General features: G+C 46.2%; 2 protein-coding genes and 1 long non-coding RNA gene across 3 annotated transcripts; all 3 read left to right on the forward strand.

Annotated features, from left to right (window-relative positions):
* The first annotated feature begins 968 nt into the window (after positions 1-968).
* On the forward strand, positions 969-1,457 carry LOC121856561. Its single transcript, XM_042352171.1, has one exon. The coding sequence runs from the start codon at positions 969-971 to the stop codon at positions 1,455-1,457; it is 489 nt and encodes a 162-aa protein (XP_042208105.1).
* Positions 1,458-1,691: 234 nt separating this feature from the next.
* On the forward strand, positions 1,692-2,162 carry LOC121856562 (uncharacterized protein P19A11.02c-like). Its single transcript, XM_042352172.1, has one exon. It carries the CDS (start codon positions 1,692-1,694, stop codon positions 2,160-2,162), a length of 471 nt encoding a protein of 156 aa, XP_042208106.1.
* Positions 2,163-4,489: 2,327 nt separating this feature from the next.
* Positions 4,490-16,211, forward strand: LOC121856570. The gene is made up of 2 exons (XR_006087005.1): positions 4,490-4,625; positions 14,270-16,211. It is a non-coding gene; the product is annotated as an uncharacterized LOC121856570 (long non-coding RNA).
* Positions 16,212-22,102: the final 5,891 nt, after the last annotated feature.

Raw genomic sequence — 22,102 nt, forward strand, 5'->3', positions numbered from 1 at the left:
TCAACTAACCGTAAACATATTATTATTTGTATATAGTTACTCGTGTGTGTGTGTGTGTGTGTGTGTGTGTGTGTGTGTGTGTGTGTGTGTGTGTGTGTGTGTGTGTTCTCATCTCTCCTATATCATAATTATCGTATTATCTGTTACATGATCCCTTGATAATTTCGTATAATTATTTATCTTGATAATTCATGGTCATTCATCTGAGTTAATGGTGAAGGCTTAGTTCATGTGGGGCTCCTGTTTGATGCTACCATGATGTTGCTACCATGGTGATGTTACCATGATGATGCTGATACCATGGTGTTAATGTTGTTGTTACCATGATGATGTTGATGTTGCTACCATGATGATGTTGGTGTTGTTACCAAGATGTTGGTGTTGTTACCGTGATGATGTTACCATGATGTTGTTACCATGATGTTGGTGTTGTTACCATGATGATGTTACCATGGTGTTGTTGATGTTGCTACCATGGTGATGTTGTTACCATGATGATATTAATGTTGTTACCAAGCTGATGTTGGTGTTACCATAACGATGATGTTAGTACCATGAAGATGATGATGTTGCCATGATGATGTTACCATAATGATGTTGATTTTGTTACCATGATGATTTTGTTACCATATTGATGTTGATGTTATTACCATGATGTTGATGTCGCTACCATGATGATGTTGACGTCGCTATCATGATGTTGATGTATTTGTCATGATGTTAATACCGCTACTATACTATCGTCGTTACTATATTACCGTCACTACCATGATGTTACTGTCGCTACCATGATATTACCGTCACTACCAGATGTTACTGTCGCTATCATGATGCTACTGTCGCTACCATGATATTGCTGTTATTACCATGGTGTTACCGTTGCTACCATGATGTTATCGTCGCTACCATGATTATTAACAGCACCACTACCATGACAACCTTACCCCTGCCATAACATTTCTTGCCCCATGTATCTATTTACCATAATAGGAGCACCACAACAGGAGCACACAACAGGAGCACCACAACAGGAGCACTACAACAGAAGCACCACAAATGGAACACTGCAACAGGAACACTACAACATGAGCACCACAACAGAAGCACCACAAATGGAACACTACAACAGAAGCACCACAAATGGAACACTGCAACAGGAACACCACAGCATGAGCACCACAACAGAAGCACCACAAATGGAACACTACGACAGAAGCACCACAAATGGAACACTACGACAGAAGCACCACAAATGGAACACTGCTACAGGAGCACCACAACAGGAACACCATAATAGGAGCACAGCAGGAACACAAAAACAGGATCAAGTAACAGTATCCCCACCCAGGAACTCTGCAATAAGAACACCACAACAGGACCACCGTAACAGGAACACCACAACAGGAACACTACAACAGGAACACCACAACAGGATCACCGTAGCAGTAGCACCGTAACAGGAACATCACAACAGGATCACCACAACAGGATCACCGTAACAGTAGCACCACAACAGGAACACTACAACAGGAGCGACGTAACAGTAGCACCACAACAGGAACACTACAACATGATCACCGTAACAGTAGCACCACAACAGGAACACTACAACATGCCGTAACAGTAGCACCACAACAGGAACACTACAACATGATCACGTAACAGTAGCACCACAACAGGAACACTACAACATGATCACCGTAACAGTAGCACCACAACAGGAACACTACAACAGGAGCGCCGTAACAGTAGCACCACGACAGGAACACCGTAACAGTAGCACCACAACAGGAACACCACAACAGGAACACCATAATAGGAACACAACAGGAACACTAAAACAGGATCAAAGTAACAGTATCCCAACCCAGGAACTCTGCAATAAGAACACCACAACAGTAGCACCACAACAGGAACACCACAACAGTAGCACCACAACAGGAACACTACAACAGGAACACCACAACAGTAGCACCACAACAGTAGCACCACAACAGGAACACCACAACAGTAGCACCACAACAGGAACACTACAACAGGAACACCACAACAGTAGCACCACAACAGGAACACCACAACAGGAACACTACAACAGGAACACCACAACAGGAACACTACAACAGGAGCGCCGTAACAGGAGGAAGAGAGCGCGTCTTCAGTAGCTTGGGAAACTTGGTTATCTTAAAGGGACTGACCAGACGGCCTCCCTCCCTCCCTCCCTTCCTCCCTCCCTTCCTGACTTCCTTTCTCATTTCCTCCCTCTCTCTTCCCTTCACCTTCCCTCCCTGACTCCCTCATTTCCTCGCTCCCTCTTCCCTTCCTACCTACTCCCTTTCCCTCTCTTTCTTCATCCCTCCTTCCTTCCCTCCCTCTGTCCTCAATCAGTCCTTCTTCCTCCTTTTACCTTTTCCTCCCCCTTCCATTCCTTCCTCCCTCCCTTTCTCCCTACTTTCCCCATTCCTTCCCTTACTTCCTCTCCCTCACTCCCTCTTCGTCCTCCCCCTTCCATCACCTCCTCCATGACGAGATGTATCCAGTAAACATATGTACTGTACAAGTAACAAGATCACTAGATTACTAGACTACAGTTAGGATATATATATAATGTTACTAGCAGTACAGTATTGCCCTCAAGCAGATGTGAACAAAACTGAACTTAAAGTGTGTGGCTAGACATATGGCCACACATTCCAACACTAAGCCCGTGACTGAGAAGATAGAACCTTTTAGGGACAGGTCCAAGCACACTGTTTGTGAAATGGCACATCATTTTAAACCTGATGGCAAGGTAGCTGATGTGTTAAGATTGTCTCCAATTTTTTTTTGCACCTCGTAGCTAAGTCAATTCTGATGTACCGTAGCTAAAACAACTATCTGTGCAGGTGGGGAGGGGGGTCGATATGTTCCGAAATTTTACGTGTGACTAGTGACAGCCCTCATATACCAAAATTTATCGTCCATGGTCTCATATTGTTTCCCTCAAAGTATGCACAGATAGTTGTTTTATCTACTGTACACGCATAATTAAACACACAATGTACTTGAACGACTCTCGTGCAGATAAGAATCACAAAGAGTGCAGCCAAACATATGGTCTCACTCGGCAGTATGACACTCAAGCAGTTGTGAATAAGTCTGCCTCTATGTACAGGACCAACCAAACAATGTACTTGAAATACCGTGTAAGATTCAATGTCACAATATACCTGACCACTGGGGACAGTTACACACGCCCCTTGTGACCTCTACTCTGTAATCCTTTTGCGCTACCGCTCACTTGATGAGTGTGGAGTGCACAATAAACTAGCCTTTGTTTGTTGCAAATTTAAAAACAAAATTCAATTCCTCCACCTCCACCACCACCGCCTCTTTCTCGTCCTGCTCCTCCTCCACCACCCTCCACCACTACCTCTTCCATTACCTCTTCCACCTCCTTTACTTCCTATACTTCTTCCACCTCCTCCTTCACTCTTCTTCCTCCTCCTCCTCCTCTACCCTACCTCCTCCACCTCCTCTACCCTACCTCCTTCACCTCCTCTACCCTACCTCCTTTACTTCCTATACTTCTTCCACCTCCTCCTTCACTCTTCTTCTTCCTCCTCCTCCTCTACCCTACCTCCTCCACCTCCTCTACCCTACCTCCTTCACCTCCTCTACCCTACCTCCTTTACTTCCTATACTTCTTCCACCTCCTCCTTCACTCTTCTTCTTCCTCCTCCTCCTCTACCCTACCTCCTCCACCTCCTCTACCACCTACTTTACCTCCTCCAGCTCTTCCTCCTCTTCTGCTTCTTCTTCCTCCTCCTTCACTTCCTCGTTCGATACTTTGGAAAGATTTCATTAACAGCGTCGACTGAATCCTACCTTGGGTTGGTTAGGTTACGTTAGGTGTTTAGGTTAGGTTAAATTAGGTTTGGACTTAAGTTATATGAAGTTACATCTGATTTAGGATAGGATAGGTTAGGTTAAGTTAGGTTAGGTTAGGATAGGTTAGGGTAGGTTAGGATAGGTTAGGATAGGTTAGGTTAGGTTAGGTTAGGTTAGATAGATCTACAGTAAGTTAGAATAAACTAAGAGAAGTTGAAATAGATTAGATCAATATTCGGTTGTTAGTAATGTTTTAATATGAGGACGTTAGGTTAGTTAAAAAGCGCGTGTGTGCTGGCAGTACAGGTGTGTGACACATGCAATATACAGGTAGGTATTTATACCAGACTTCTCCTCCACAACACCTGCTGGTCAGGCTCCCGGGGGTCACCGTGGGGGCCATCGAGGTCGTCCTCCAACTGTGTGTCGAGTGTGAAAGTGCATGTAAGTGTTGAGAGGTGTATGAGAGTGAAACATTGCATGTTTATGGTGTATGTGGTGGAGTGTTGGAGGGGAGTGCGTAAGGTGTTGTCCGCGGCCCGGCAGCCCTGGTGGTGGTGGCCTGCTGGCGACGGATGGCAGCAGCAGCCGCGTCGGCAGTTCACCAGTCCGGTAACTGCAGCGGCGGCCCAGTGTGCCTCCAGCCCGTGTGAAGTGAGGACGCTCCTCACCCGCAAAATCCGCACTCGCCGCGTCCACACCCACAAGCTATGCCTACCCGCAGTCACGCCTGAGCCCCAGTCCTCGCTGTGGACACTGTAAGTGAAGGATGTGAGGCGAGGCTCAGGCCACCCGTGCTGCCACTTTGTGCTTGTGTGTAGTAGTGTGACCGCTGGCATGCTGGGAGAGCGGGCGGCATATTTGGCAAGGCAGGCGCCATGCTAGTGGGGCCTGGCAGGTATTCAGCGTGCATGTTGCCAGCTCCGGCACATAGCTCAAGATGGCCCCCTGGCGGCCGTACACCACCACCACCACCATCATCACCACCACCACCATCACCACCACCACCACCACCACAACGACCATCACCACCACCACAACCACCATCATCACCATCTTACTGGGTCCTGCGCCAAGTGACTTCCTCCTCCTTCCCTTCCCACCACCACCACCGTCACTGCCACACCGTAGGCCCTGCAACGGCCTTGGCTGAACCTTGCAACAACCAGCCGTGCACCAGCCGGCCCACGCACCCCACACACTCCCCACACACCCTCCCCACACCCCCACCACCTCCCACCACCCCCCCAACCCCACCCACCCCACCCACCCCACCAACCCCACCCCACCCCAACCAACCCCACCACCAACCCACACCCCTCCCACACCCCACACCCCCCACCCCAACACAACCTCCCCCACCACCCCCACACACCCTCTCACCCCAACACACACCCCACACAGACCCCACACAACCCCACACACCCCACCCCACACACCCCACACCTCCCACACACCCTCCACACACCCTCCCCACACCCTCCCACACACCCTCCCCACACACCCCCCACACACCCTCCCACACCCCACACCCCCACACACCCCACCCCACACCCCACACCCCACACACCCCACACCCCACACACCCCACACCCCACCCCACACACCCCACACCCCAACCCCCTCCCACACCCCACCACAACCCCACACCCCACACCCCCACACCCCACCCAGCCCCCCCACCCACACCTCCCACACACCTCCCACACACACACACTCTCCACACACTTCCCACACCCCACACACACCCCCCACACCCCACACACCCCACACCCCACACACACCCTCCCACACACACTCCCCCTCCCACACATCTCTTCCCACACACTCCCCCACACTCTCCCACACCCCCCCCACACACTCCCACACCCCCACACACACACCTCCACACCCCCACACACACCTCCCCCACACACACACACTCCCCCCACACACACACACACTCCCCATACACACACCTCACATACATTACCCACACATTTCTACACCCCTCCACATACTCCTAACACACTCCCCATACACACGCCCCCCACACACACATACTCCCCACATCTCTCATGCTCCCATCACACACACACACACCCCACACACACACCTGTTTTACATATTCTCATCTTGCCATCCACCTTCCCTCCCTCTCATCCACCTTCCCTTACCCTCATCCACTTCCCCTCCCTCTCATCTACCTTCCTTCACCCTCATCACCATCCCTCCCCCCCTCATCCACATTCATCCTCACTCACCCAGATTGAACCACGTCGAGTATATCTCAGTTGACGGGTGGGAAGTTTGTATTTTGCCTCGGCATGTCTGTAAATGTTCCTTCTCCTCCTCTTTCTTTCTTTTTCTTTCCTCTTCCCTCCCTCCATTCCTCTTCCTCTTCTTCCCTCCCTCCATGCCTCCTCCTTCTCTTCCATACACCTCTCCCCTTCCTCTTCCATAATTCCTCTTCCTCCTCTTTCCTCCCTCCCTCTCCCCATGCCTCTTCCCCCTCTTCCTTATTGCCTCTGCGGTGGAGGAGGGAGGGAGGGGGGTGTGGAGGGAGAGGGTGAGGGAGGAGGAGAGAGCGTGAGGGAGGGAGGGTGTTATCAGTTAGTTGTGGTGGCGAGGCAGGTGTAGGAGAGCCACCCGCATGTTCTTGTTGACGTTGTGAAGTGAACCTCCTCCTCCTCCTCTTCTTCTTCCTCTTCCTCCACCACTCCCGCTACCCCCACTACCATTACCCCCACTATCTTCATTACCCCCACTATCACCATTACCCCCTACTACCCCAACTACCACTACCTCCAAACCATCATCACGGGGAGGGCGTTGCCTTAAATCACTCTTTGAAAATATTTGATAAACATACAGAACATTTTACATATAGACGATACGTTACTGGCGAGTGTTACGGATTAGTGTTACTGGCGAGTGTTACGGATTAGTGTTACTGACTAGTATTACGGATTAAGTGTCTGGCGAGTGTTACGGATTAGTGTTACTGGCGAGTGTTGATTAGTGTTACTGGCGAGTGTTACGGATTAGTGTTACTGGCGAGTGTTACTGGCGAATGTTACTGATTAGTGTTACGGATTAGTGTTACTGGCGAGTGTTACAGATTAGTGTTACTGGCGAGTGTTACGGATTAGTGTTACTGGCGAGTGTTACGGATTAGTGTTACTGGCGAGTATTGATGGTGTTACTGGCGAGTATTACGGATTGGTGTTACTGACTAGTATTACGGATTAGTGTTACTGGCGAGTATTACGGATTAGTGTTACTGGCGAGTGTTACGGATTAGTGTTACTGGCGAGTGTTACGGTGATTAGGTGTTACTGGCGAGTGTTACGGATTAGTGTTACTGGTGAGTGTTACGGATTAGTGTTACTGGCGAGTGTTAGGATTAGTGTACTGGCGAGTGTTACGGATTGGTGTTACTGACTAGTATTACGGATTAGTGTTACTGGCGAGTATTACGGATTAGTGTTACTGGAGTGTTGAGTGTTACGGATTAGTGTTACTGGCGAGTATTACGGATTAGTGTTACTGGGAGTGTTACGGATTAGTGTTACTGGGAGTATTACGGATTAGTGTTACTGACTAGTATACGGATTAGTGTTACTGGCGAGGTGGTGTTTACGGATTAGTGTTACTGGCGAGTATTACGGATTAGTGTTACTAGGAGTATTACGGATTAGTGTTACTGGCGAGTGTTACGGATTAGTGTATTGGCGAGTGTTACGGATTAGTGTTACTGGCGAGTGTTACGGATTAGTGTTACTGGCGAGTATTACGGATTAGTGTTACTGGCGAATGTTACTGATTAGTTATTATGAGTGTTACGGCTTAGTGTTACTGGCGAGTGTTACGTATTAGTGTTATTGGGAGGTTACGGCTTAGTGTTACTGGCGAGTGTTACGTATTAGTGTTATGATTATTACGGATTAGTGTTACTGGCGAGTGTTGATTAGTGTTATTGGCGAGTATTACGGATTAGTGTTACTGGCGAGTGTTACGTATTAGTGTTACTGGCGAGTGTTGTTGAAGAGCTACATGGAGAGGAGGGGTGATGGTGGTGTGTGTGTTGAGGGAGGATGGTGTGTTGGTGTGTGTTTGTGAGGGAGGATGGTGGTGGTGTGTGTTGTGAGGGAGGATGGTGTTGGTGTGTGTTGAGGGGAGGAGGATGGTGGTGTTGTGTGTTGTGAGGGGAGGATGGTGTTGGTGTGTGTTGTGAGGAGGAGGATGGTGGTGGTGTGTGTTGTGAGGGAGGAGGATGGTGGGTGTGTTGTGGAGGGGAGGATGGTGTTGGCGTGTGTTGGGGAGGGGAAGGAGGAAGGGGGGAATGTGTCCTGAGGTGTTTCATGTCATTGTTGTGGCCTTGTTTTCCATAAACCACAGCGGCACCGTCAATTGGGTCTGTAGTTCCGCCAGCCTCTGTGTGTGTGTGTGTGTGTGTGTGTGTGTGTGTGTGTGTGTGTGTGTGTGTGTGTGTGTGTGTGTGTGTGTGTGTGTGTGTGTGTGTGTGTGTGTGTGTGTGTGTGTGTGTGTTTTTCTTTTTTATGATCTTGAGGGACAGTAAGGTCATTAGTGTTGGCTCGGGTCTTTTACTTCGTCTAGGTTGAAAAGGAAATAAGTTTATTGTTACGTGAAGATTAGGCACCCCAGCTTATTTAGCATGTTGATTAGGCACCCCAGCTTATTTAGCATGTTGATTAGGCACCCCAGCTTATTTAGCATGTTGATTAGGCACCCCAGCTTATTTAACATGTTGATTAGGCACCCCAGCTTATTTAACATGTTGATTAGGCACCCCAGCTTATTTAACATGTTAATTAGGCACCCCAGCTTATTTCACCTAATGATTAATCAAATCACCCAACACTAATTTAACCTAACCTAACCTAACCTAACCTAACCTAACCTAACCCCATCAGATAACGTAAGGGTTTTTAATCGTCTAGTAACATTAGGTGGGGCTAAACTTCACGTGATCCAAAGAATATAGGAATCGCTTTTTGGTAACTTTCTGCAGGTTATGTTAGTATGAGGTCCGTGGGGGCCCCATCAACACATTATGGAAGCTGTTCCTCGTTCATGGTAGCAACTTTGGCAAGTGTATGAGTGTTACAATGTTATGATAACGACTTGGTGTTTCCATATCTGTGAGACTTATCTGAGATCTGACCTGTCACCAGTCCACACACACACACACACACACACACACACACACACACACAGTCCTCTATTTTAAAACATCATCGTGAATCGTGTTTTCTTTTTTTTTCTCCATGAGTGATGTTAGTAATTTTCAATCTTAAAAAAAAAAAAAAACACCAGCTCTGACCCACACCAACAAGTTTATGCTGGTGAACGGCTCTGTGTGTGTGTGTGTGTGTGTGTGTGTGTGTGTGTGTGTGTGTGTGTGTGTGTGTGTGTGTGAGGATGGTAAGACACCATTGTAAGAGGTCACTGACTCAAGTGGGTGCAGAGAGGGAGAGAGTGAAGGGGGTTCTACCACACCGCCCCATACAAGACAGAATCGAGTAACACACACACACACACACACACACACCACACACACACAAACATTCTCTTTGTGTGTTGTAATACGTTTGAGGAGTGATATTGTAAGTGATGGTGGTGATGGTGACGATGATGGTGACGGTGATGGTGGTGATGGTGGTGATGGTGACGATGGTGGTGATGGTGACGATGGTGGTGGTGATGGTGGTGGTGATGGTGACGGTACATGGTGACGGTACGAGGTGATGGTACGATGATGATGGCAGTGATTGTGACGATGATAATGGGTATGGTGACGATGATGGTGGTGATGGTGACGTTACGAGGTGATGGTGACGACGATGATGGTGGTAATGGTGATGATGGTAGTGATGGTGACGATGATAGTGGTAATGGTGACGATACGTGGTGATGGTGACGATGGTGGTGATAGTAACGATTATGGTGGAGATTGTCATGATGGTGATGATGATGGCAATAATGATGATGGTGATAATGATAGTGGTGATGATGGTAATGACAATGTTGGTAATACTGATATTAATGATGGTGACGATAGTGATAATGGGTATGGTGACGATGATGGTGGTGATGGTGATGATCATGATGGTGATAATGATGATGATGCATGAAAAATATTAATTGTTTTACCCATTTAAGTTGTCTGTACTCACCTGTCTATAATTACCTGTCTGTACATATCTGTTTACTCACCTGTCTGTACTCACCTGCGGAATGTGAGCAAAACATTTACTGTTCGTACCGTCAAACACATAAGTTGATACAACCTTGTGTGTGTGTGTGTGTGTGTGTGTGTTTGTGTGTGTGTGTGTGTGTGTGTGTGTGTGTGTGTGTGTGTGTGTGTGTGTGTCACGTTAACATTACATCCCTGACGACACCTACTCCTTACCTAACCTAACCTAACCTAACCTAACCTAACCTACATTCCTATTAGTATTATTGTTGATTGCATTATCTAATGGTGTTGTCCTAAAAATCCCTTAATGGCTTTCTTGAAACCCTGTAGTGGCACTCTTAGAACCCCTTAATGGCACTCTTGAAGCCCTTAAAAGCCCGGCTTGAAACCCTGTAGTGGCACTCTTAGAACCCCTTAATGGCACTCTTGAAGCCCCTTAATGGCACTCTTGAAGCCCCTTAATGGCAATCTTGAAGCCCCTTAATGGCACTCTTGAAGCCCCTTAATGGCACTCTTGAAGCCCCTTAATGGCACTCTGTAAACCCCTTAGTGACACTCTTGAAGCCCCTTAATGGCACTCTTGAAGCCCCTTAATGGCACTCTATAAACCCCTTAGTGACACTCTTGAAGCCCCTTAATGGCACTCTGTAAACCCCTTAGTGGCACTCTGTTTGTTTGTTTACGCCGTTATGCCATTAATTTATGTGTTTGTTTGTTTGTTTAAAGGATTGTTGAGTCTTATCTGTGCTGTGTATTTGTTTATTTACTTATGGTGTTTATTTGTATTCTTTTTGTAGTTATTTTTTTAGATCGTACTCAAGCTGTTAAGTCATTATACGCTTGGGGTTAAATAATCGTACTCAAGCTGTTAAGTCATTATACGCTTGGGGTTAAATACTCAGTGTTAAATTATCATACTGTAATAAAAGTGTATAATGTCCTTTATTTTAGTTTTTATTTCTATTTATTTACTTATTTCTTCTTTTGATCTATTTAGTTACAATTTATTTACAATGCCCTATTCTCCTAGCTGGTTAAATGAGTGTCACGTGAATTATATACAATACATTTCATGAAACAGATAAAACCTTAAATGCGCTTACTGATTATTGTTACTCCACTCGCCATCGACGTCCATCATGTTGACTGACACAAGCACCAACCTAGACTGTCCCTTAAACAAAGGCGGCCTATGGGACGCCACATGCTAATGACGTCACGTCTCACAGGTTATCCTTATTGGTTCAGGCCTAAGGCACTCACACTGTCATTGCTCAGTTTGAGTGGGAACAATATATAATTTATTTTAAAATCATGGCACTGTTACAATGCTCAGGGTGTTAAATAAGAATACTGTATAAGAACATAAGAATGGAGGAAACTGCAGCGGGCCTATTGGCCCATACTGAGCAGTCCCGTTTACACCCAACCCTTATCGGTCATATATCCGTCCAACCTATGTTTGAAGCTAGCCAGCGTATTCGAGTTAATGATGATATTTAGTAACTTGTTTCACTCATCCACTACTCTATTTCCAAACCAGTGTTTACCTATATCGCGCCTAAATCTAAATTTCTCTAATTTAAAACCATTGCGGCGAGTTCGCTCCTGGTTGGATAGTTTGAGTACCTGTGTTATATCACCTTTGTTCAGCCCTGACTTCCATTTATAAGCCTCGATCATATCGCCCCTCACTCTACGTCTCTCGAGGGAGTGCAAATTAAGATGCTTTAACATGTCTCTGTACACAAGGTTCCTAATGCCCGGAAATAGTCTTTTTATTCTACTCTGAATTCTTTCTTGGGATTCTATATCCATTCTGAACCGTGTAATCCAAGTGAGGTCTAACAAGCACAAGATATTGATTTAGGGTAACCTCGTTAGTCTTGTAACTAATACTCCTTTGTATGAACCCAAGTACTTTGTTAGCCTTGTTGAGAGCATATACACATTGTTGCTTTGGTTTAAGATTCCTACTTATCATTACTCCTAAAACTTTCTCACAGTCGGATTTATCTAAAACAACGTTGTTTATCTGATATCTGGTTTCTCTGTTTACATCTCCTAGACTAAGCACTTTACATTTGTCCACATTAAATTTCATCTGCCATTTTTTAGACCATTCGAAATTTGTTAGACATTCATGTAGTTTTGCGGAGTCCTCGTCAGATTTAATTACACGCCCTATTTTAGTGTCATCAGCAAATTTACTTATGTTGATGTCTACGCCTATATCTATGTCGTTTATGTATATAATAAATAACAATGGTCCAGGTACTGAGCCTTGAGGTACTCCACTAGTGACGTTACCCCAATTGGATTTAATGCCGTTAATGTTTACTCGCTGTTTCCTGTCTTGTAACCACGCCCTAATCCATTTTAGAATATCTCCTCCAATTCCTCGAGCCTCTACTTTTCGTATTAGTCTTTCGTGGGGGCCTCTGTCGAAGGCTTAATTACTCGTACTCAAAGGGTTAAATAATCGTAGTCAAGGGGTTAAATCATTGTACTGTGGGGGTTAAATAATCGTACTCAAAGGGTTAAATTATCGTACTCAAGGTGTTAAATCAGGGGAATTAACCTGTTTACAGTGATAATATAAACAATAATATAATGACCGTGTCTTTGTAAATACTCCGGAAGTAAACAACAAAACATGAGAACCGTAAACATAATAAATAGTTACCGGAGGCGGCGTGTTGTTTGTCGTAAGTGATGATGTCACCCCTCCGTCACCCCCTTACGTCACCCTACGTCACAGTCTTAGGTGACGAGACAAGCTGGTGGTTGACATTGTTTGTTGACGCCGAAAAGTAAAGAAATAATGAGTTACGTGTATATATATATATATGACCTTATTAGGGGTTTTTGTTATAAGACATCACCTCTTAACTTAGATTCTTTATTTCAGATTCACGTACGATTGTTTTTGTTGTTTAAAGGAGATTAATGGTTGTTCTTGTTGACAGTCTTACTTTGTACTTGTTGAGAGAGACTGTACTGTCGGTGTGCCAGGTCTATTAGTGCTCACAACCACACCTGACTTTTAGATTTAGTTAGTTTGGGTTGGGTTAGTTTAGCTTGGGTTAGGTCTAGGTTGGGTTACGTTAATTTGCCTTGGGTTAGGTTGGGCTGGGCTTAGTTGGGATGGGTTAGTTTGGCTCGCGTTAGGCTAGGTTGGGTTAGATTAGGTTAAGGCCTGTTAGGACTGCGACCTATTAGAATTGGGTCATGTTCGAACTGGGTGCCTTTTAGGATTAGGAACTGTTAAAACTGGGGCTTGTTGGGACTGGGGCTAATGTACCCAGGTGGTGCCTCTTGTCACCTGCCTCACGTGTAGGTGGTCCAGGTGTTGGGGGGCGGGGGGTAGACCAGGTGTGGTTCAGTGTGACTAATACAACCAACTTGGCTTATCTCTGACTGTTGGTGATTTGTGCCAATGAGGCGTTGAGGCATATTTTGTGCGCTGTGTGTGTGTGTGTGTGTGTGTGTGTGTGTGTGTGTGTGTGTGTGTGTGTGTGTGTGTGTGTGTGTGTGTGTGTGTGTGTGTCATGCTGTGGAGGTGTGTGTGTGTGTATTGTGTCAAGCTGTGTGGAGGTGTGTGTGTCATGCTGTGTGGAGTGTGTGTGTGTCATGCTGTGTGTGTGTGTGTGTACTGTGTCATGCTGTGTGGAGGTGTGTGTGTGTGTGTGTATTGTGTCAAGCTGTGTGGAGGTGTGTGTGTATTGTGTCAAGCTGTTTGAGATGTGTGTGTGTGTGTGTGTAGTGCTGTGTGGAGGTGTGTGTGTGTGTACTGTGTCATGCTGTGTGTGTGTGTGCGTGTACTGTGTCATGCTGTGTGGAGTGTGTGTGCGTGTACTGTGTCAAGCTGTGTGGAGGTGTGTGTGTGCGTGTACTGTGTCATGCTGTGTGGAGGTGTGTGTGCGTGTACTGTGTCAAGCTGTGTGGAGATGTGTGTGTGTGCGTGTACTGTGTCAAGCTGTGTGGAGGTGTGTGTGTGCGTGTACTGTGTCATGCTGTGTGGAGGTGTGTGTGTGCGTGTACTGTGTCATGCTGTGTGGAGGTGTGTGCATGCTGTGTCATGCTGTTTGGTACTATATATACACTCAATATATGTGTTATTCTGTGTGTTATGTGTAGTTTGTAAGGTGTGTTATGTAATGGCCGTAACTTACTTCTCTCTCTCTCTTTCTCTTGCAGGTAAGACAGTTCGCCTGTGAGGGGACGTTACAGGAAGTGTGATAAAGGTGGAGAAAGTCACCCCTCATCCAGCGTGTGAAAAAAAAGAAAAGAAAAAATCAAATAGCCAACTGGGAAAACGTGTGATGGTGAGGAGGTGGCTGAGGCGTGGAGTGTACCCGAGAGTTAGTTACCGTGGTGTTCAGGTAGGAAGCCGTCGCCGTCGTTGTATGGAAGCGGCGTATAGTGTGTCGTGGCCGTCGTGGATTCTCGGGAGGTAGTCCTGGGTAGCGTGGATGGTGAGGCGGTGTTGCTGCTGGAGGAAGGGCGCTCACGGCAGGTTCTCGGTGTTGTTGTTCTTCAGCGTCGCCTACAGCAGTGGTGATGCTTTCCTTGGGCTTAATGACTCCCCAGAGTGTCTTGCCCACCACCACCACTACCATCACCACCTCCATTACCTCCACCACCAACCCTACCACTACACCTCCCATTACCATCATCACCACCGCCGCCGTCACCACTGCTTCTCCTTCTATCCTCACCTCTTACACTGCCGCCTTGTCCCTCACCTCTCCTCCCTCACCGTGTGTTGTCCGCAGCCTCGCTACCAACACCCCTCATACCAGCTGCCGCCCAGCCCTCACGCCCGCCACCACACGCGCCCACACCTGCAGGGGGTCAGCGGCACCACTACGGCAGGTCACATTACCCATCGCGTTAGTCGTGCAGGGCCAAAAGTCTTGAGAGCTGGTCGTCGAGTGTTCAAGCTTACTTAGATAAACTTTCACCAAGATCGTTTTGGCGTTTAAAATAATAATAATAATAATAAAAAACATTGCCTATTAGCTGCTAAGGTGTGTGTAAATATATTACTTGCTAACTCAGTATAATTATCGCTGCTAACTTTTATCTACTAGAGACGAGGTAAATATCTAGTTTTCTACTGCAGATGTTTCGTACATGTATTCGAATGTGATGACCAAGTGCCCCTCTCAGAAGTGCCTCTCTATAACTGTTGTGTAGTAACCTGACCTGGTAGTGAGTGAGTACAGTAGGAAGCTCCCTGCCGACAACCTTCACTCAAGGACTTAAGACACGCGTTCATTATGATCTCTGAAGAACTCGTGTTGAAGGAGGAGACCTGAAGGAATAGATGGATGACGTTCCAGGATACTGTGCTTTAAGAGAACTCACCAAGACGATCTTATATACGTGATCACACAAACACACGGACACAAACACACAAACACAAGCACACAAACATACCAACCGACTAAACACCTCGTGAGTTGTGTTCGTCCTTCAGTTGCTGTGTTAATCTCCGGTTCAGTGTTGCATCACCAAGACAACAAAATCCCTCCACACAACCACCTCGTGTCCACACCCAAACAGTGAGTAACATAAGCAATGACGACAAGGTGATTTTTTTTTTTACTACGTTAGAAAAAAAATCCTCTCTTGAAGGCCATCAGCCATCTTAGGTGTCGCAGACTTCGTATAGTAACCTGTCTGTGATTAAAGAAAAGGTGACACCGATAAATGAACACTTAACAACACCACCATACTAGCTAGATTATCCAAAGTGTAGCGGCTGAGGTAGAGTGTTCCTTAACCCACTAGAAGGTGACGACGAAGGCAACTCCTAACCCAAAGTTTAAACAGTTTAATTCAAGGTGTTTATATGGACTAGGGTATAACGACCTAGATAAAGTAAACGTGAAGGAACACCGAAGAGAAGAAGAATAAGAAAAGTTGGCATAAATAAAAAAGAAAAGAAAAGATAAAATAAGGAGATAAAAGTGACGTAGGAATTATCAGAGAAGAGAGAGAGAGATAGAGAGCTAGCAAGTTATTAACGAAGTGGGAAATGGAATATAGAGAATAAAACAAAGGGCTGACGAACAACAGGTAGATAATTTAATAAAAAGTAGTAGGCATAGTAAGTGAGGAGGAAAGTGATTAAGAAAAAGGCATAGAAAGCGAAAGAAAAAAAAAGGCGTAGAGGAAGAGAGTAAGAAAAGTTAGAAAAGGAAAGAAAATAAAATTGACAGAGTAAGGCAGTGTGTTGCTAATAGTGAAGGGATGATCATAGTGTGTACCGACGCCTGGACGTGGGAAATATTTTACTGCAAGTTCACCTGTGACACCACCTGCAGCGCCCCCCCCCCCTCATCATGGCTTGTTCCTACAGGTGAGTGTTTGATGATGCCTCCTACTACGGGTGGATATTTGACGCCACCTGCTCCTACCACAACCACCATCTTTTAGTGTGGTAGGTTGTGGTAGTTGATTTAAGTAATATGTATGAGTTAATTTTACTGAACTCCAGTTTGGATTTTTTTTCGCTCTTTCAGTGAGTGAGTGAGTGAGTGAGTGAGTCAGCCAGTGAGTCAGTGAGTGAGTCAGTGAGTGAGTGAGTGAGTGAGTGAGTCAGTAACAGTAGCTTAGGACAACACATGTTACTTACACTCTCTCCTCAGCCCTCACCCATTCCCCTCACCTCCAGCTCACCCGCAACTCCTCACGCCTACCTTCCCCTCACTCCACGTTCCCACCCAGACCAACCTCTCACCTTTCATACCACCCCCAGCACTCGTCCCTACACCTCCCTTTCCCTCACCCCACACCCCTCACACCGTACCCCTCACCTTAGCTACCTTTCTCTCACTTCATAAATAAATTTAACACATTCTGGGGACGAGTGAGGGGAAACACATGCCATCTCACCTGTCGTTACTCACCTGGTCAGAGATTACAAAATGGCGTCATATTACACAAAGGCTCTTCGTGTTGGGTCGTGTCCCGAGGCGTCGACAGGGATCTGCCCTCCTCTCCCCCATCAACGACAAGGAGGAGAAGATGCTTTGGCTGCGTATGAATAGCCAATCAGTGAGAGTCCTTACATTACGTCATTATCTATCCCCCCTCCCAGCATGTACCTCAACCACCTACCACTACTACCACCATCACTACCACTACTCCCACCATCACTACTACCACCACCATCACTACTACTGTTATTACCACTACTTTTTTTCTAACGTAGCCTCCAGCCTCCCCCAATAGCCACACGTTCGCCGCCATTTTATTGCCTTAAAATTAAATATCCTAATACAAAATTAGCTACATAGCAATGTTGAGTCAGTAAGCCACAGATCTATGCGGCATTCAGTGACTGTTGCCTCATAGTCAATATCTGCGACTGTTGTTTGCTCTGGAGCCGAAGATCTCGTTCCTCTGAGGCAAAGCAACACAGACCTAAGCAGAGAGAAGGACAGTCGACATCTCAACCAGGCTGCAACGTGGCTTCTGGGTTGCTGCTTCTGCTCAGACAGCACCTCGGCTAGTCGGCTAGTCTTGCGTAGAAGCGTCTTGCACTTGGTCACATCCCGTTAGAGGTTGTGAACACCAGAGGAGTGAAGCTGCCCTGATCCACATTCTGAATTCTCTCGCCATACGTCCTAATCTTGTCGTTCTCGTTCCTCTTGTGTGCATCCTCAAGAGTCAAATTACGGTTACATGCGACCATGGGGTCGAATATCCTGACATCAAAGAAGGCTCGCTGTCCCTGCGTCCAGAATCCTCGAGTGCTGACGTCCACACGGGCTTCGTTAGATGTGTTGGAAGTCTTGTGGTGGAGGTTCTCACCTTCCAATGGAAGGAGGGTTGGTTTCACCGTGATGTCGTGGCAGATTTTCTTCAGTAAATATGCTGTGAGATCCCTTACTTCGTTATGCCTCATGCATTCGAAGCCCCCTCTCTTAAACACCATAGCGTGGTCAATTTCGTAGGATGAACCTCACACGCATTGGGAGGGCAAACCATCTAATGGCCAACCGTACCTTAGAGCAATGGCTTCTGTGAATTCTTGTTTATTGAAGCCCGTTTGCCCTTAAATGCTTCTACTACTACCACTCCTTTTTGCACATTACTCCCACTACTTTTCAGTTTATTTTGAACGGTTCAAAACTAAACAATTAAGTATCATTCGAATCAGTTTCATAAAAGGGATATAATTGAAACAATACTCGAGACACGCTTCATAACAGGTAGACAAAGTGTGTCTGTACAGACCTTTTATAAAAATATGTGAGTCAATAGGGAAAATATTATTAACACTGATAATATTACAATATATATACGGTAACATTATCGAAAACGGAATGTCGTACTGCTAGAAGACTGTTTGAGAGCTTTATGGGTTCAAATACCGTAAGACACCCATATTAATTCCTACTGTTGGCATGTCCTGGATAATTTAATATGACTATGCATTTTAGTGATCTGTCGGTGTAATATCTGCAAGTCTGTCGAAATAATCTGATGAAAATGTCGATTTATAATGAGATGGTTTCAAAGGTTATGACATGGTGGTATAATACAAAATTTTGTCTGTATATATTGAATTTCCGAGGGAGTACAGGGCAAAAGGGCTACTACATATAATACGTGGCCACATCGTCAATATCTGCGACTGTTGTTTGCCTTGGGGCCGAAGATCTCGTTTCTCTGAGGCAAAGCAATGCAGACCTAAGCAGAGAAAAGAACAGTCGATATCTCAACCAAGCTCCAACGTAACTTCGGGGCTGCTGCTACTGTTAGGTCGTGCGTACTATTACTACCTAATACCTTGAGTCAGTTAAGCATGAGAGAGAGAGAGAGGTCTTCTGCTTAGCAACTCCTGGAAGGAAAGAAGGCGGAAGGAAGAAGAGAAGGAGGAAGATACAATCTCAATATGTCGGCTATCTTGCCATTAGAGGTAAAGTGTTGTGCCATTTCACACACAGTGTGCTTGGACCTGTCCCTAAAAGGTTCTATCTTCACACAGTTAAGGACGTAGTGTTGGAGTGTGTGGCCATATGTGGCTCCACACTTTACATTTAGTCTTGTGAGTATGGCAACTAATTCAGTTTGTAGAGTGGATGCCCAGTTGTTAATTCTAACTCCTTTCTCAATTGTATTACCGTCAGGTTGAGTCACAACGATAGCACTTCCAGCCCTCCCACAGGCGGTGTTAAGAGATCCATCAGTGTAGATGGTCTGTGTGATGTTATCATCAGTCTGTAGAGTGTGTATGTGTTCAAGAGCTTTGTATAATTAATCTTTTAGGCGGATATGTCTGTATTATGATATCGAAGGGAACTGTCCGCCAGGGTGGAAACAATAAGGCCGAGGTTCTTACAGGCTGCGTGTACATGGTTCAGGGTAGTTTGCATTTTACGATGAGTTTTAGTATGCAAAGAATATCATCAGCATAGCTGATTGTGATATTGCTGGGGTTGTCTGGTATTGAATTTAATAATACATTCATAAGAACATTGAACAAAGTAGGACTGAGTGCTCTACCATGGGGGTGCCAAGTTGCATATCTTTAACTTCACTTTTGTAACCCTGAAACGGTGCAGGGTTAGGTAACCACTTATCCAGTGTAACAACCGACCTCCTGTATCCATTTTGGCTTGTTCGTACAATATCAGTTGCCTATTGGCAATATCAAATGTAGCTTTTAGGTCAAGAAATGTGGTGTATCTGTGCCTTTCATCACCATGCACAGTTAGGAATGTGGTGATGCAATTATGTACACCTTTACCATGGGTGAAGCCATTTATGTTAGGAGACATGTGTTCTCTGATTCTATATAAGAGTCTGCCAAGAACCATCCTCTCAAAGGTTTTACACAGGCAGCTGGTTAGTGATATGGGACGAAAAGCATCAGGCTGTCCTGGTTTCGGTATTGGTACAACAATACTGCTGGTCCATGATGTGGGTAGTTGGCCCTCGGCATGACTCATATTGTACAATACCAATAATGGATTGCCCGGCACACGCCTTAGTAGTCTAACGATATTATAGGTGACTCCGTCCTCTCCAGGGGCAGTAGACCTACTTCTGGCGAGGGCGGCGTCAAGCTCCCACTCAGTATATGGAACATCACACTCATCGTGCTGTTTGCCCAACATAAAGTTCATGAGATTACTTATCTCTGCAGACTTCGCATCAAGGAGTCCTTGAGTCCTAGTTGGTAACATGTCATAGCTAGGCACATGAGCCCACTTTGTTATTAGCTCATTCGACTTTTGAAGCGGGTGTGAATGGGAGACGTGTCTACTGTTTTTACTTCCGATTGTGTTTATATCTTCCCACGCTTTGGTGCAGGATGTGTGCTGGTTCGGGCTGTTGACATATGTTTACCATGCAGTTTGTCTGAGTTTGTTTACACGTTCCCTGGCAGCAGCAAGGGACGCTTGATACAGATGTAACATTTGAAGGGTACCAATTTGTTTGTAACCCTTGCCCACCCTCTTGACTCTAGCCCGAAGGTATTTTTTCAGTTTGGGGTCCCCATAGCACTGCTGTTCCCTGTTCCCATGATTAAGACTACGTATTCGTTTTCTTTTTTTGATGGAGGAATTGTTGGTGAAGTATGTATAAGAAAAAAAACGTGGCCTCCATCCTCCCCCAATAGCCACACCTTCGCCGCCATTATATTACCTTAAAATTAAATATCTTAATGCATAAGTAGCTATCCTAGCTATTTGAGGCACCCAGCACTTAAGGCATCCAGCACTTGATGCACCCAACACTTAAGGCACTCAACACTTGAAGCACCCAACACTTGAAGCACCCAACACTTGATGCATCCAACACTTGATGCACCCAACACTTCAGACACCCAACACTTGAGGCATCCAACACTTCAGGTATCCACCACTTGAGGTACCCAACACTTGAGGCACCCAACACTTGAGGCACCCAACACTTGAGGCACCCAACACTTGAGGCACCCAACACTTGAGACACACAACACTTGAGGCACCCATCACTTGTGGCATCCAACACTTTTGGAAACCTACACCTGAGGCATCCAACACATGAGGCATCCAATACTTGAGTCACCCAGCACTTGAAGCACCCAACATTTGAGGCATCTAACACTTGAGGCACCCAGCAGTTATGTCACCTAGCACCTATGGCACCCAACAGTTGAGGCACATAGCACTTGTGGCACCCAACAGTTCTGGCACCCAACACTTAAGGCACCCAGCAGTTATGGCACCTAGCACTTATGGTACCCAACAGCTGAGGCACCTAGCACTTGTTGCACCCAACACTTGTGGCACCCAACAGTTGAGGCGCCCAACTCTTGAGGCGCCCAACTCTTGTGTCACCTATCACTTGTGGCACCCAACACTTGTGGCACCCAACACTTGAAACACCCATCGCTTCTGGCAACCAACACTCGAGGCATTCAACAGTTGTGGCACGTATCACTTGTGACACCCACCATTTGAAGCACCTAGCAATTGTGACACCCAACCTGTTGTGGCACCCAACGCTATTGGCACCCAACACTTCAGGCATCCAACACTTCGGGCATCCACCACTTGTGGCACCTAACAATCATAACTGAGGCACCCAACACCTTTGGTGCTCAACATTGAGGCACCCAACACTTCAGGCACCCAACACGTCAGGCACCCAGCACTTGAGGCACCCACCATTTCAGGCATTCAACACTTTTGGCACCCAGCACTTGAAGCACCCAACATTTGATGCATGCAACACTTGAGTCATCCAAAAATTGAAGCACCCATCACTTGAGGCACCCAACACTTGAGGCATCCAACACTTGAGACACCCAACACTTGAGGTACCCAACACTTGAGGCACCCAACGCTTGAGACACCCAACACTTGAGACTGCTAGCACCTGTGGCACTGGACTGGAAGGCCCATGTAAACAACACAATCAAGGCAGCCTCGTACCGACTCTACAGTACGTGCTACGACGACTCAGGTCACTTGGGGTACCCACGCCAGAGCTGAGGACCATCTACAACGCCTTTATTCTCCC

The sequence above is a fragment of the Homarus americanus genome, unplaced genomic scaffold (assembly GCF_018991925.1).
Source record: "Homarus americanus isolate GMGI-L3 unplaced genomic scaffold, GMGI_Hamer_2.0 scaffold17532, whole genome shotgun sequence".
Classification (NCBI taxonomy): domain Eukaryota; kingdom Metazoa; phylum Arthropoda; class Malacostraca; order Decapoda; family Nephropidae; genus Homarus; species Homarus americanus.